The sequence below is a fragment of the Mycteria americana genome, chromosome 5 (assembly GCF_035582795.1).
Source record: "Mycteria americana isolate JAX WOST 10 ecotype Jacksonville Zoo and Gardens chromosome 5, USCA_MyAme_1.0, whole genome shotgun sequence".
In the NCBI taxonomy this organism is placed as follows: domain Eukaryota; kingdom Metazoa; phylum Chordata; class Aves; order Ciconiiformes; family Ciconiidae; genus Mycteria; species Mycteria americana.
Window position 1 is genome coordinate 30,402,196 of NC_134369.1, and position 13,379 is coordinate 30,415,574.

The 13,379-nt window shown below is 50.6% G+C and overlaps 1 protein-coding gene across 2 annotated transcripts in view; it reads right to left on the bottom strand.

Annotated features, from left to right (window-relative positions):
• The window catches only part of CREB3L1 (cAMP responsive element binding protein 3 like 1), a 46,691-nt gene that overhangs the window by 11,555 nt on the left and 21,757 nt on the right, over positions 1-13,379 (bottom strand). Inside the window, exons 2-7 of one of the 2 annotated variants that reach the window (XM_075502694.1) lie at positions 9,950-10,178; positions 4,994-5,154; positions 3,251-3,329; positions 2,143-2,300; positions 1,376-1,525; positions 494-552 (exon numbers count right to left, since the gene is read on the bottom strand). In XM_075502694.1, the coding sequence (XP_075358809.1) occupies positions 494-552; positions 1,376-1,525; positions 2,143-2,300; positions 3,251-3,329; positions 4,994-5,154; positions 9,950-10,178 (836 nt within the window). Of the gene's footprint in view, positions 1-493; positions 553-1,375; positions 1,526-2,142; positions 2,304-3,250; positions 3,330-4,993; positions 5,155-9,949; positions 10,179-13,379 lie in introns of both variants that reach the window. The other variant, XM_075502693.1, reaches the window with a different exon arrangement.

Sequence of the window (13,379 nt, forward strand, 5' to 3'; positions counted from 1 at the left end):
TTGCAAGGAGAAAAACAAAGCAGGGAACGGTGGAAGGGGAGGGAATGTGGAGAATAACTGTAGTGCAAGGTTTTTCTTGCTATCAAATGCTTGTGTGTCCACCCTCATGGGAACAGAGGGGGAAAAGCCATCGTCAGTGCCCTCAGAGGGCCTGCTGCTTATGGGACAGACAAAATAGAAGCAACTTCTAGTGGGGAAACATGATTCTTACCCAAAATCCCACCTTGTAGGCAGCCAAAATGGCCTGTGTTCTGCAGGGGACCAGCCAAACTAAGCAGTTGGAAACACAAGGTTTGTAGAGCAATCTTTATCCTGCAAGAGAATTTCTAGGAGGGAGGGGAGTAGGGGCAGGATCCCAAACCAAACTTCTGTGCAGCCAGCCTTGCAAGGAAATGTACTCTTTGAGCTATTCAGAGACAAAAGCACCAGAAAGGGGGGCTGTGCATGGACAGGGGTCCTTTTTCAAAGGTAAGACCGAGAAGAAGAAACTTACTTTTTCTCTAGACACTCCACATATTCTTTCTTCTTCCTGCGACTCTCCTGAGCAGAGATCTGTGAGGGGGGCAGCCATCAGAGAGGAGTCAGTATCATAAGCCTCTAGACATTTCTTTGTGGCTCCCTCATCTTGTCTGTTCCCTGCACACACAGCACCCTAAAGGTAAATGGGTAAGTTGCCTTCCAGTCTGCCATTCCTACTGGTCTCCAGGCCAAAACTGGGAGGGATGGATGCTGTAGGTATGCAGCCTTCCTTGGCCTGTAGGCCACAACCATTTGTTGCAGTATGCCTGACCCCCTCACTGCTGAGAGCATTTTTAGGGTTGCTTTGAACTCCTCTGACTCACATGGGTACGTGCTGTGGCCATCTGGGCAGATCCTACCCTAGACCACTTCTGAGTCACTGGGTGACTAACTCAGGGTCTCATCATTTCTCCCACGGGATGCTTTCTAATCACAGTTGAAAGTCTCACAGCCTCTGCCTGGCTAATGAGCTCTGTGCATCACTCGTCCTGCACCATGCAATGGCTCTTGCTTCCCTGCCCCCACAGCAAGGCCTGACCAGGCTGGTTTGTCTGATCCATGATGCCTTAGCTTGTGGGCCCCATCCTAGGCCACACACTCCCAGGAGCTGGGCTGGAAGCCACACTCCCCAGATACGGCTGCATGCACAGCATTCATGCAGAATGCCGAATTGCATTGAATGGTGCCCCATAGCACCATTTCTGTGGGCTGGGAGGCTTGTGCCAGTGCACCAAAGGCAGGATCCCACCTTTTCTGAGCTGCACTGCAGCTGAGGAGGTGAAGGTAACTATAGCATTGGTCAGCTGAAGATGCTCTGAAATCATGGGAACTGCACAGTTACATTTTTTGCAGTCACCTTATTCTTGATTTTCCTCCTGACCCTCTTCAGTGCTTTCTCCTCTGCTTTGGTGAGGGGCAGCTTGGTAGGAATGGGGTAGCCCTCGGCAATCAAGGTGCGTTTCTCCTCTTCAGTCAAGAGCAGCGGGCCAGATGTCCCTTGTAACTTCTGAAACACACAGAGAGCAGCCATCAGCGTCAGCAAGGAGTTCTATCCCAGTGATCCTCCTTAAAGCCAGATCCTCCTTGAGCAGCTAGGGGCTCAGTACAAATAGGTGCAGGGCAGTGCTCTTTCCTGCTCTCAGCCTGATCCTGGGGGCACAGCTCAGCATCTGCCTTCCTCTTCTACTTGGGAGGGCATCTGCTCCTTCATGGTGAGGCTGGCTACACACTTGCACTGCAGGACCCTGCCAAAGAACTTTTGGGTGATGCTTAAAAAAGTCTGGTTATGGGAATTCTCAGTTATTCCTTTCTCTTCCATTAATCTCCTCAGAAAGTCCTCCAGTGCATAGGCCACTTCCCAAAGTATGGGGTGAAAGACAGCACTTGCTAAAACAAAATAGCTGCTGGTAGGCATTGTGCAAGACGCATTGTGCCTCTCCTCACTCCTGTGGGCACCATCCTGTCCCCACACCCCTGTGCTAGGACATCACATTGCCTTGCCACAGCATTTCAGTTTGGAGACCTCAACAATGGCAGGATCCCCCACATGAGCCTCAGAAAGCCTCCAGCCCCCTCTGAGCACCAAGGAGCCCTGTGTCCCAGTGACATCCTGCGCCTCCTTACGTGTGGTGCTGTGAGGAGAGGTGAGGAGGAGATGGCAGTAGAAGAGCGAGCAGCGGGTCGGGCTGGGCTGGAGGGAGGCAGGGACCTGGGGCTCTGGGATCCATCGCTGTCACTGCCATGGCTGCTGGGTGGAGTTGGAGGCATCTGCACCAGGTCATCTACTGAGAAACAAGGAGATCAAGTCAATGGCTCTTGTGTCAGCCTGTTGGTAGAGGCATAGGCCCTGAGTAGCAACAGGACAAGGCACTGCCATAACACAGGACTGAAAGGAGAGGGTGATGAGTCTCACAAGATGGGGTGGGTCTGAGAACAAGGCTGGACTGAGCACTGCCCAAGACAGAGATGAGGCTGACCTCAAATGTGCTAAAGTAGGAACTGCAGGACTCAGAGAGCTGGCAGGGGCTTTGCCAAGACACTGAAGGTATTTACAAAGCAATAAGGTACTCCAGTGTCAACCAAAATGGAGTACAAAGCCTGTGATGTTTTGCTCCATAGCCTGTTCACAAGTACAGGAAGCTCTGTAAGAGAAGAGCTCTTCCAAAAGCTCCACGGGGCTCACACACTTGCCAGCACACTTGATCCAAAGGCACTCCGGTCACTCAGTTGGTTGCCAAGCACTTGAAAACTGTCCCCACTTTGTACTGGAGAGCCCTGGGGGACTTAATGGAGGTGGGAATATGCCTAAGGAATGTCTCTCTGTGGCAGTGGGAGTTCCTATAGTGCTTTCATTTGTGCATCGGCAGATTTTCAGATGCTTGGGTTTCTTTCAAATTAAACTGGATCCTGAATTTCCTGACTTTCAGATGGTTGTTTTTGGATAACACTACAGTCCCTCTGAGGATTTTAAAGGCACTCTTGCATATTTCCAACTCTGAGGTAGCCTGTTTTGCCTGGGAGTCCCTGTCTGAACAATTCTGTGCGTGGCTGCTGGTCCAGACACTAATCTGAGTTGGAACAGTGCAGCACTCACTCCTCTATTGGTCTGTGCAGGACTACCTTGTACGCATGGCTCTGCTCTCAGGTGTTGTCTTTCCTCCCTGTATAGTAATGATCTATATCTGAGTAACATAGAGGGAGGTAAGTCAACCAGCAAATTCTATCTTCTTACCTGCAGGTACATTTAGAAACTGGTTCACCTCTTTGGGTTCAGCTTTGATCACAGGTGCTGGAGTCATTTCTATGGGAGTCTGTGGAAGAGAAACAGAAAGAGCTCTTGGGCACTGCCAAACTCCCCTGCCGAGAGGGCTCCCACCACTTCTGTTCATAGCTGCTGCTCCCCTGCCCTCTGTACTGCCCCATCGCACAGCTCTGCCCCAAAGCAGCCTCTCACCACACATAACAGAAACCAGGAGTCCAAACATAAGCCCCCTGAAGTCTGTGTTGCTGGGCACACCAGGTGCAAATACATGTTTGCAGAGGAAGAGGCAGAGGCAGATGGCTATGCTGCCAAGCCGTGCACTGAGTACCTCCGAAAGGGAGATGACTTTTATGCTTGGCAATTTTTCCCTTGCTAGACCCAGACAGTGCAATTTAAACCAACCTCTACATTACCATGGGAAGTCCCTCTTTGATCTCCCTTCATTAGAAATGGGAGTATAGAGGTTGTACAGAAACAGAACAAACCCCCTGTCCTGCTCACATGATTTTCGCCAGGGCCACTGGGCAGCTGTTTCCAGTCGGAGGGGACTGAGAGTTAAATAAAGAGTAGATTTATTCCCATCTGGGCTATGCTGCCCCTCAGCTCCCTGGCTCACCAGCCCCCAGCCCACCATACGCTGGGGGAGTCTTTACACTAAACAGACACACTGCAAACTCCTCCAGACTGTAAACACAGCTGAGAGAGCACCATGGTACCGCTGCTGAGCACACACAGCAGAGCTTCGAGGGCACAGCAAGTTCAAGCTGTGTAAATAATGGAGTAAGTTTGTGCACAGTTTTGGCTGGAAGTATCCATTTGTTTTGGATGGTTGTTTAAATGGGAAGATGCTCAGCATGAGTGAAAAAAGGAAGTGAACCCCAGAGATGCTCTCCTGTTATCTACTGAGCTGCTACAAGATAGCCAAGGTCTGTGTGAGACTGGTCAAACCTTCCATCCAACACGGCTGGACTCAAGGCCAGCTGAACTGAGCCCCCAACTTACACCCAGGTACCAGTGGCATAAGTGAGCCTCCTTCAGACAAACAGACTTAAGAACTTAGATATGACCAAAAGACTAGGCCCCTTGTTTCTTAGAAATAATAATTCCTGCTGCTTCATAGAAAAAAGCAAGCAGGACCTGGAGTGGGACCTCCATTTCCAGTGAGCAGCTGAGAAAAGTGAGAGGCCCAAGGCCATGAAAAAGACAGTGGCAGAGCAGGGGTCTATACTCATAAATAGTGGGGTCATTGGCATCACATTAATTGACACTGTTCCCCGAAAAATGAAAATATGCCAAGAGTGGCTATTGAAATACTGGCAGGTTGGAGGGGACAGGCCTCCAGCACATGCAAGCTTAAAAGCCTTTGGCTTTTGTGCCAACGAAACACACTTGCATTTAACCGAGATTGTACAGCCTCCTGTGCTGGAGAAACCTTCCTTCCATCATTTTCTCTGGAAGGATAAGCTGTCTTGTAGCTTCACTGCAGGAATCAAAAACACAGTTCTAGCTAGCATCAGGTGTGCTGCTCCTCTGACTGCCATTTCAAGAGGAGAATGACAAATAATGCAGTATCTGGGCTTTGTATCACCTTCTCTTGTCTGTCCAGTGGCTAAATCACCTAGCAGGACCCTGCAGTCACATGGCTGGGTCTGCATCACCAGGGGTGCTGCTGTGTGAGAGCCCGGGTTCCCGATGGATCTTAGATGGGCTCACCTCCTCGGGGACTGGCAGTCTCTGCAGAGGGTTGAGGTTCAGCACTGGTATGGAGCTGGCAGCTAGCTGGGACTCAGGCAGGTCTAGAGCCAGGTTCTGTTCCTGTTTCACCATGATGGAGCAGAGCTTGGGCCCCAGCGACCACACTCCATTCTCCAGCTCTGAAACATGCACAACGTGAGAGTCAAACTCCAGCAAGAACAGGACAAGAAAAAAAAAAAAAATCCATGCAGACAGCTTCCCCCCGTCTGGGGAGGCTGCCTTTCCAAGTTTAGCACTGTCACCACACAAGCATGTGCAGGCCCACAACACAGAGTACAAAAGGGAACAAACCCCCAAGCGTGCGGGGAGCAGACAGGACAGAGCTAGAGGGATTGTGTCTCTGCTCTGCTCTGACTGTGCAGCCCAGGTGCTGGAGGACAGCTGTGGAGTTTCTTCCCCCAGTGATGTCTCGGTCTTGTCCTCTGGAACTTACTTATATTTAGAGCTCAGTGAGAGGAGGATGCTGGGCTGTTGCTCCTTAGGCAGCATGACCAGCATCACAGAGCTGCCAGGTGTGTTACCAAGAATAGCACCATCTCTGTGCTAGAGAGCTGGCGAGAGGGCAAGCACGATGACAGTGAAAGGCTGTATGCGCTGCTTTGGCCTCCTGCCAATGTTGTGCCAAGTACCAGAGCCTTGTTGCGTGACAGGAGAGGAGGAAGGTCCATTTCTGTGAAGGAAGTCCAATGTGGCACCTGCTTGTGAGGCTGCTCCCATGGCTGCTCCCCTCAGTCTCACCTGTGAGGCTCCCTCCTCCACCCTGTGCTGCTCAGGAGGACTGCTGCCTACAGCCGTGCCCAGCTGCTATTGCTGGCAGGGACCGGAGCAGCAGCAAGGGAAAGGAAGTGTCTGAAGAGAACTGAGTGGAGCTGTGTGGGGATGCTCCCCTCGCCCCCTGTCTGCTCTGTCCCATGCACGTCTGTGGCGTGAGCCTGGCTTGTCACTGGAAGCAGAGATCCCGGGTGCTGGGATTCAGGCAGTGGTGGATAAACTGCAGCTCAGATGGGGAATAAAAACTGCTAGGCAGGAGAGCTGCCTGGGCTCTCCTCTGAAGTTTTGGTCCCCTCATTGCTCTTCAAACACTTCAGCCTGCCAAAAAGCTACTCCTAGCTGGCCTGGAGCCTGCATCCTCCTCCCTAATCCTCATCGCTTCCCCTTTTTATCTGACAACCAGAAATGCATTTGTCTTGACACAGGACAGACTATTGCTAAGCGCCACCAGACAGTGCCCCAGTTGGCTCAACACAAGGCCACAGTCGGGCTCACTCTCTGACCCCTCTACACTGCTCTCTGCATACAGCACTCACAGACCTAGGGGAGTTGCCTAGCTGTCTGCTGCCCACAGCAGCTCTGCAGTGCAGGTCTCAGTCTAGAAGATATCCTGGCAAGACGAGAGGGGAAGAAAGGTCCTTCTCAGCTCCAGAAAGGCCTGCACAAAGAAGGGTACAAGCAAGTAGCTGTTCATGTGGGAGCTGCCATCTGAACTAAACTTAAAGCTAGCCTAACATCTTTGCCCATCTCAGGCTCTGTTGCCCTCAGGAGAGGACACGGCAGAATCCTGCCTCTGGCTTTTGCGTGGACACAGTGGTGTTAAGGCTTGGACAAGAATTATATCAGTTAACACAGTATTGCCCTTGCCAGTGGAATATGTTGTATTCCTGTCTTTGGTTTGGCACCTCTTATTTTGCTGCCTGGATAGGTCTCTCTAGCAAAGGCTCATTCCTTCCAGCTCCTTGTGTGACTGGACATCTTCAAGCACAGACACAAGTTGTTGTGGCTGCTCCGCGTGCCTATCAGCTGTGCGCACTGCTCTCAGTGCTGCTGGATTGCTTCCTAGAGCTTCCCACAATGCAGCAGGGCCAATGTCGTCAGGCAGCATCTCAGGCAGGGGTGCACTGCACAGCCGTGACAATGGAGAGGCTGCTGAGCAGACACGGACTGAATTCCGTTTTCTCTGTCCTGCTAAGGACACCAAACCCACAGCTGGTAGTGAAGTCCCAGTTACCCCTGGTATCCAAACAAGCCCTTTCTGATGGAAGGAGGCAAGGTGTTACACAGCCACAAGTGTTTGCAGCGAGAAAACTTGGACTGAATTCTTCTGACTGACCACTGCCTGTCACAGAGATGAGGGACCTTGAGAGGTCTTCCAGTCTATCCCGCTGCTCTAGGCAAGTTCAACTAAACCTGTGTCAGTCCTGACAGATGGTTGTCTGACTTGATCTTACCCCTCTGCAAAGTGATGAAGAATCCGCAGCTTTCCACATTAAATCTCTTCTACGGTTTCACTATGCCTACTACAGGAAGGTTTTGCCTACTGGCTAATCTGAAGTTCCCTTACTGTGATTTTAAGCCTCATCTTCCTCATCCTCCCTTTCTGTTGCAAAGCTCTGCATTTCTTTTTTTCTCAGAGGCACGGGGCATCCTCTGTCTGGGAGGGCTGCTGCTGAAGCAAGCTACCAGACAAGGGAGTGCAGACCACCAAGGGCAGACTTGACTCAGCCAGAGAGCAGCCCCCAGCGCTGTCAGTCCAGACAGACCAAGGAGCAGACACCCAAATAAGTACGCGCTGTCCTCCCATTTCCTGTCTACATTCTGACCCTGCTCTCTTTCCCACCCTCGGAGATTTATCTGGGGAGCGATTGGGTTACAGAATCACAAACACATAAGCCATCAGAGGGTCAATGAGGGACTGAGGAGAAGGCATTTTGTGTGGACACATCTGTGTTCTGCTGCCTCAGAGGACGTTTCAGAGGTATGGCCAGTCTGTAACCACTGCAGATTTCACTGTATGCTGCTAGCTGAGGCATGCCAGGAAGCTTATCCTCTGCTCTAGATATTCTGTACATAATGGGAAGAAGTATGGCTGAAAGATATCCATAGCTGCCCTGGGTTGAGAAGGTGAGGCAAAGAGCAGTGAGGAAGCAGGACCTGTACAGGAGTGCGGGCACTAGCCCGAGACTGGTCCAGCACCTGCTGGTCTGCACAACCCTGGCTCCCCCTGCTCCTGGCATCAAATCGCGCCCTGCAGAACTGAGGGCTGGTACTGAGAACCGAAGCAGCCAGTCTGTATGTGCAAACCATCCTGAAAGCAGACTCCACTGATAAGCAGCGTCACAATGCACCCAGCGGCTTGCTCTAGCTGACCTGTGTTAGTGGGAACCATGTGGGAAGGGGCAGGATTTGGAAGCGTTTTGGAGGTCTGCAGAAAAGCTGGAAGAAAGCTGATAAATAGCAAGCCTCAGCCAGATCCAAGCCTAGACAGAGCCCGGGCATTCCTGAGGAGCTCTGCAGACCAAGCAGAGCTTGCTTAATGTTAAAGAAAAGCCATTTCTGGGTAATTAATTTGAAGTGAATGTCTAAAAGGACTGAGACTGGATGGAGCTGTGCCAAAAGGACTGCACAGTGTTGCAAATACTGGACCTGACTCAGGGCTACACTAGAATATGACTCACATCCAATTACGAGCCAAGACAGCCCTTGTAAGATGGGTGAATTATCCCACTGCAGGACTGGGTGCATAGATACCCCTATTCCTGCCACATTAATACTAGGCTTTACTCCCTCTATAGAGCTGATCTGCACTCTCAGAGAGCAAGTGCGAGGTCCATCTCAAGCTCTCCTGGGTACACCCTGTGCTGTACACCCTGTGCTGGCCTCTGCCCAAAGATCAGTGTCACACTCCCTTCAGGAGAGTCATGGTCTTGCCTTGGAGACACTGCAGCTGAAGCAGGGGCATGTCCAGACACAGAGGAGAGGAGCAGAAGTGGTGACAAGTGTCTCAGAGAGGAGTCCCTGAGGTAGCTTCATGCAGGCAGACTTCATTTCACTGCTTTCTACAAACTCATGCGTTTTGCTTCTCTCATTCCCAAGCCTTATCTCCTCCTATTCATTTGCAGGGGCAAAATAAAGATGTGTCTATGCGCTCATGCTGGGTTTTTTTTTGTTAGTCACCCGGTTGCCTGTTTGGGCTGAGTGCCCTCCAAGACTGTACTGGGGTTAAAGCTAAGGAAAAAGAAATGTAAATGGAACATTTTTTTTATGCTAAGGCAGAGCTTGCTTGGCCTGCCATGAACCTCTCTCCCAGCACCTCTCTGAGTGGCCCCTAAGGAACGTGGCACTGATGGCTGCGCCCTTTGCAGGGACCAAAGAGGCAGCGGAGGCCAGCTCCTCTCCTCCTGCCTTGGCGTTTGTACCAGAGAGCTGGGATCATTCCTGGCCATGAGAGGGAAGCCTCTATCCCAGGTCTCACTCTCGCTCAAAGGAATGGCTTTCTTCTGTGTATACTGAGCCTGTGCCACTGCTTTTTCAGGCAGCCTGGTGTCCATCAGCTGTTGGGACACCCACACAGTCCCACAAATTACAGGACTCTCTGCAAGGACAGCTCTAAAAATATCCAGCCATCACAAATTATCCTGAAATGAATTGTTTTAAAAATAGGTTTTGAAATTACTGTTCCTCTCTGTCTCCTGCTAAAAGATCTGCTGGTAAAGAAGCCACTTAGCTTTCCACATGTACCAGCACTGGCTGCAGCCAGAGACTCATACTTCCTATATTCAAGCCAAAACCCTGCTGCCTGATGCCAAAGCAGACCTGGATCTAGGGCATCTGCTCCCAGGTTTGCAGGGTCCTAAAGAGACATTGCCCATTGCTTGCCAGAAGCTGGCAGCACATTGAACCACAACCAATTATCATCCTCATAAATAAGTTAGCCTGTCAAAGGAGCAATGTGACTGTCAGAGCACAAACTGAAGGAAAAAATGTGGGCTGTATTTGACAACAGCAGATCAACTTCTTCCCTGGATTAGCCACGCACAAGCCCAAGGAATAGCCAGTTTGTCCTTATATATGGAAGCCAGCCAGAGACTCTGCTAACAGATGTGCCCGAGCTGTGCAGTGTGCACATCTCATGCTCACCATTAGCATTATCTTCAGTCTTGACAGGCACGAGGGGGCTCTGGGGAGCAGAGTCTCCACTGAGGGAGTAGCTGTGCTCTGCCTGGATGCCTGGAGTGGGTGGATCCAGGTCCATGTCCAGCAGCGGGTTCTTCTCAGCCAGCACTGGGTCATCGAAGAAACTGCTGAAGAGGTCGTTGGAGAAATCCTCCATGTTGTCAGAAAAGTGATCCAGGTTCTCTGAGAAATGCTGAGGAAAGACAAAGGGAGAGAGAGCGTTAGTGTCAACTCCCAAGAGGGACCTGAGAGCCTTCCCCTGCTCTGAGGGCCAAACCTCAGCAACAGCCCTTTTTGGATGGGAAAAAGCAGTTCCTATCCCTTGCCTGCATCACTTTGATAAAAACGCCTTGAATTAAGACAGAAAGGGCCATAGTGCTGTACATCTCCACCTGTTCATCTACACCACAAACACTCATGAAACCCTTCCATATTCTCACATCTCCCCCTTCCTCTGTGGGTACCTATCTTTGGCTTCCTAGCATCATCTCACTGTGACAACAGCTGAATAGAGCACAAGGCAAGAAATCCCTGTGATGACAAAATGCAAGTGTGGCAGAAAACCACGGTCTTCAGCACCTGTCCTTGGCGACAGGCACTTTCTCATGTTTTCTGCCAGCAGCAATAGGCACTCTGATGCCCCAGAGAACATCAACCCAGCTGCTGATTTCTATCAGAGAAAAAAAGATCAGTTGGATCAACAAAACAGGAAGGCCCCCTGTTGTATTTAATTTCCTCTGGGATTTCACAGCCCCTCTGTGGACCATATGAGGCTGTCCTCCAGCCAGAGAATGCCTGTGAAATTCTGCTCCCCGATGAAGTTTAAACACTACAGATGGGCTGTTAACAACAAACAATCATTCCACTAATCATTCCAGTAACAGTCAGTAAATCTGGCCAGTGCTGCTGCAGAGCTGGGCTCCTGATGCTACAGGGAACCTGCTTCCTTTGAGGCATATCCTCCTATTCAGAAGTAAAATTGCTAACTTTTCCATTTGCTACAACAAAGCATTGGTTGGGCAGGGAGAAAAATGATGGTTGCCAAACACCAGCTGAAAAATTATCCTATTTGTTGGCAGATTGAGGCTTCTGGCTCAGGGAGAGGAAAGAAAAGACAGATACATTCAAGTGACTGTATTACACAGACGGAACTGTGTAACTTAAATGAACTGGAGAGAGCTCAGCAGAGTCAGACTGGGTCCCCCCCCCGCCTGGAAAAGCATCTGGGTGGGCAGAAAGGCATTGAAAGCAGCATATTGAAATACCAAGAGCAACAGGGTATGGATGAGAGAGAGTGGGAGAGAGCACGCAGGTCCTAGAGTAGAGACATGAATGCCAATGAATTCCAGTGTGAGAGCTGAGCTCAGGAAAGAGCCTGGCTCCTAGAGGAGCACGGGGTGCGTGCAGTCCTTTCTCTCCCCAGCGCTAGGACTAAGGGAGGAGTTGGCCAGAGGACCCCGGATGCTGGAGCCTGCAGGTTCCTGTTCCTACAGGAAGGTATATTTGTTTTATCTGAGCACAATAGCACTCTGTCAACATTACGCTGGCTGTCAGAGGGTTGGGGTGAGGCTGGGGAGTGAAGTAGGCTCCAGCTGAACAGACCCACGCTTCCCACCAAGCTGGGGAGGGAGACAGTGAGCTGCAGCAATCTCCAACATGCCAGTGCCCTTCACCCTCTAACATCAACCCTCAGCCACTCAATTTAAAAACTCAGATGCCCACAGAGCATGCTGGAAGAGGGGGGAGTCCCTGCTGCCTACATTCTGCCTGACACAAGGTTTCTCTCCCTTCACTTCCTTCCCACTTGTCCTGTCCTCCCTCTGCCTGGAGTGACAGCCTAACACACCACAACCCCAGGCTCCGCTGGGAAGGCAGACACTGCATGGGCAGGTAAGGCAGAGAAGGCACACTCATGCTAAATCCCAGTGCTGAGGCCCTCCCTGGGATGTCTGGGCTGAAGTTTTCTCCACTTGTTCCCATACCGGAAGCCGAGTTGGCGGGGTAGCTTGGTAAAATCTACCCAGCCATTTCCAAGTTGCCTAGAAGCATTTCTGCACTTGAATCAAGCAACAGAAAACACCTCCCATCTGTGCTGAGCATAACCGTTCTTCAGAGGGAGCTGAGTCAGCAGATGGAACTGGGTTAGATATTTATCTAAAAAGCACTGGAAAACCAGGTTTTGCCCTACCCTACAGCACGGAGGGGTAAAGAGTTTGGAGTCCTGAGCATTAAGCCCAGAGAGTGCCTGCTCATGTAACAGCTGTTCTTTGTCTTGCTTTCTCTAAACAACACAAGCAAACACAGGATATGAACACGATAGCCTTACGGTAAGGGTGAGAACGTAACTGCAGAAAAGTGAAGGGATTCAGAGTTCTGGCTGCCAACACACCACGACAGCACAGCAGAGCCAGGATCCAACAAGAGGCACTCAAATCATATATACTGTTGTAACCATCAAAACTAGAACCACCATGTAACCCTGGAAGAGAAGCAGGGCTGCATGGACAGCTGCAGGGAGAGCTGTCTGCAACTCTGCCACGTGCTTCAAATTTCTTTCACAACTGTGCTTTAACAAAGGCAGAGGTGGGACTGAAGAGAGTCAAGAAGATGCATTTATGCAGTAGTTCCACACACTACCTTTTAGCGGCATCCCACCCACGCTTAGAACAAGGACCTCTTGGTCAGTCAACAGTCTTCCCATTGTAGGACAAACCTACCTGGAGGGAAGAGGCAGAGATGCGCCTCTGGTTTTCTTCTGAAACCAAAAAATCTCCCCAGCAGTGGCTAAGGGGTGAGAGATGAGTAATGAAGTGCAAGGGTCTGAGTATCAGAGCCTTAACACAGTCACCAACATTGGCGGGAGTTAATTGCAGATTTCTGGTTCTTCCTTTAGACACCACACAGCAGGCTTGCTGGAGGACTTTGCTGCTAGGAAGGGAGGATGAAGGCAACACTGTTCTCCCAGAGATGCAGGAGTTAGGTCCCCAAAAGCCCATTCTCTCCCAAGAGACAGAGACCTACTGCACAGTATGGGAAAAACATGGGTGATAAGCACAGAATGAAACTCACATCTTCCCTGGGAATCCAGAAATGTTGGGGCACATACCCCTCTCGGCTCCTGGGTCTTATCCTCCAGCACAACTAAATACTGGCAAAGCCTCCTCAGCAAAGCAGCTCCCTTTCAGCTCTCACCAATCATACATACAGCAGTCCAACATCTCCAGACACAGATGATAGAGAGAAGGGAGCTAGCCTATGAGATTGGGAATAACTATGGTCATTATCAAAGAGGGCACCAAGGATCAGACACCTCAAAGAGGGAGAGCACTCAGAGCTGTCACAGAGCTGGAGATTGCTATTTTATTAAAAGGCAGCAGCAAGACGCAGAGGAAAG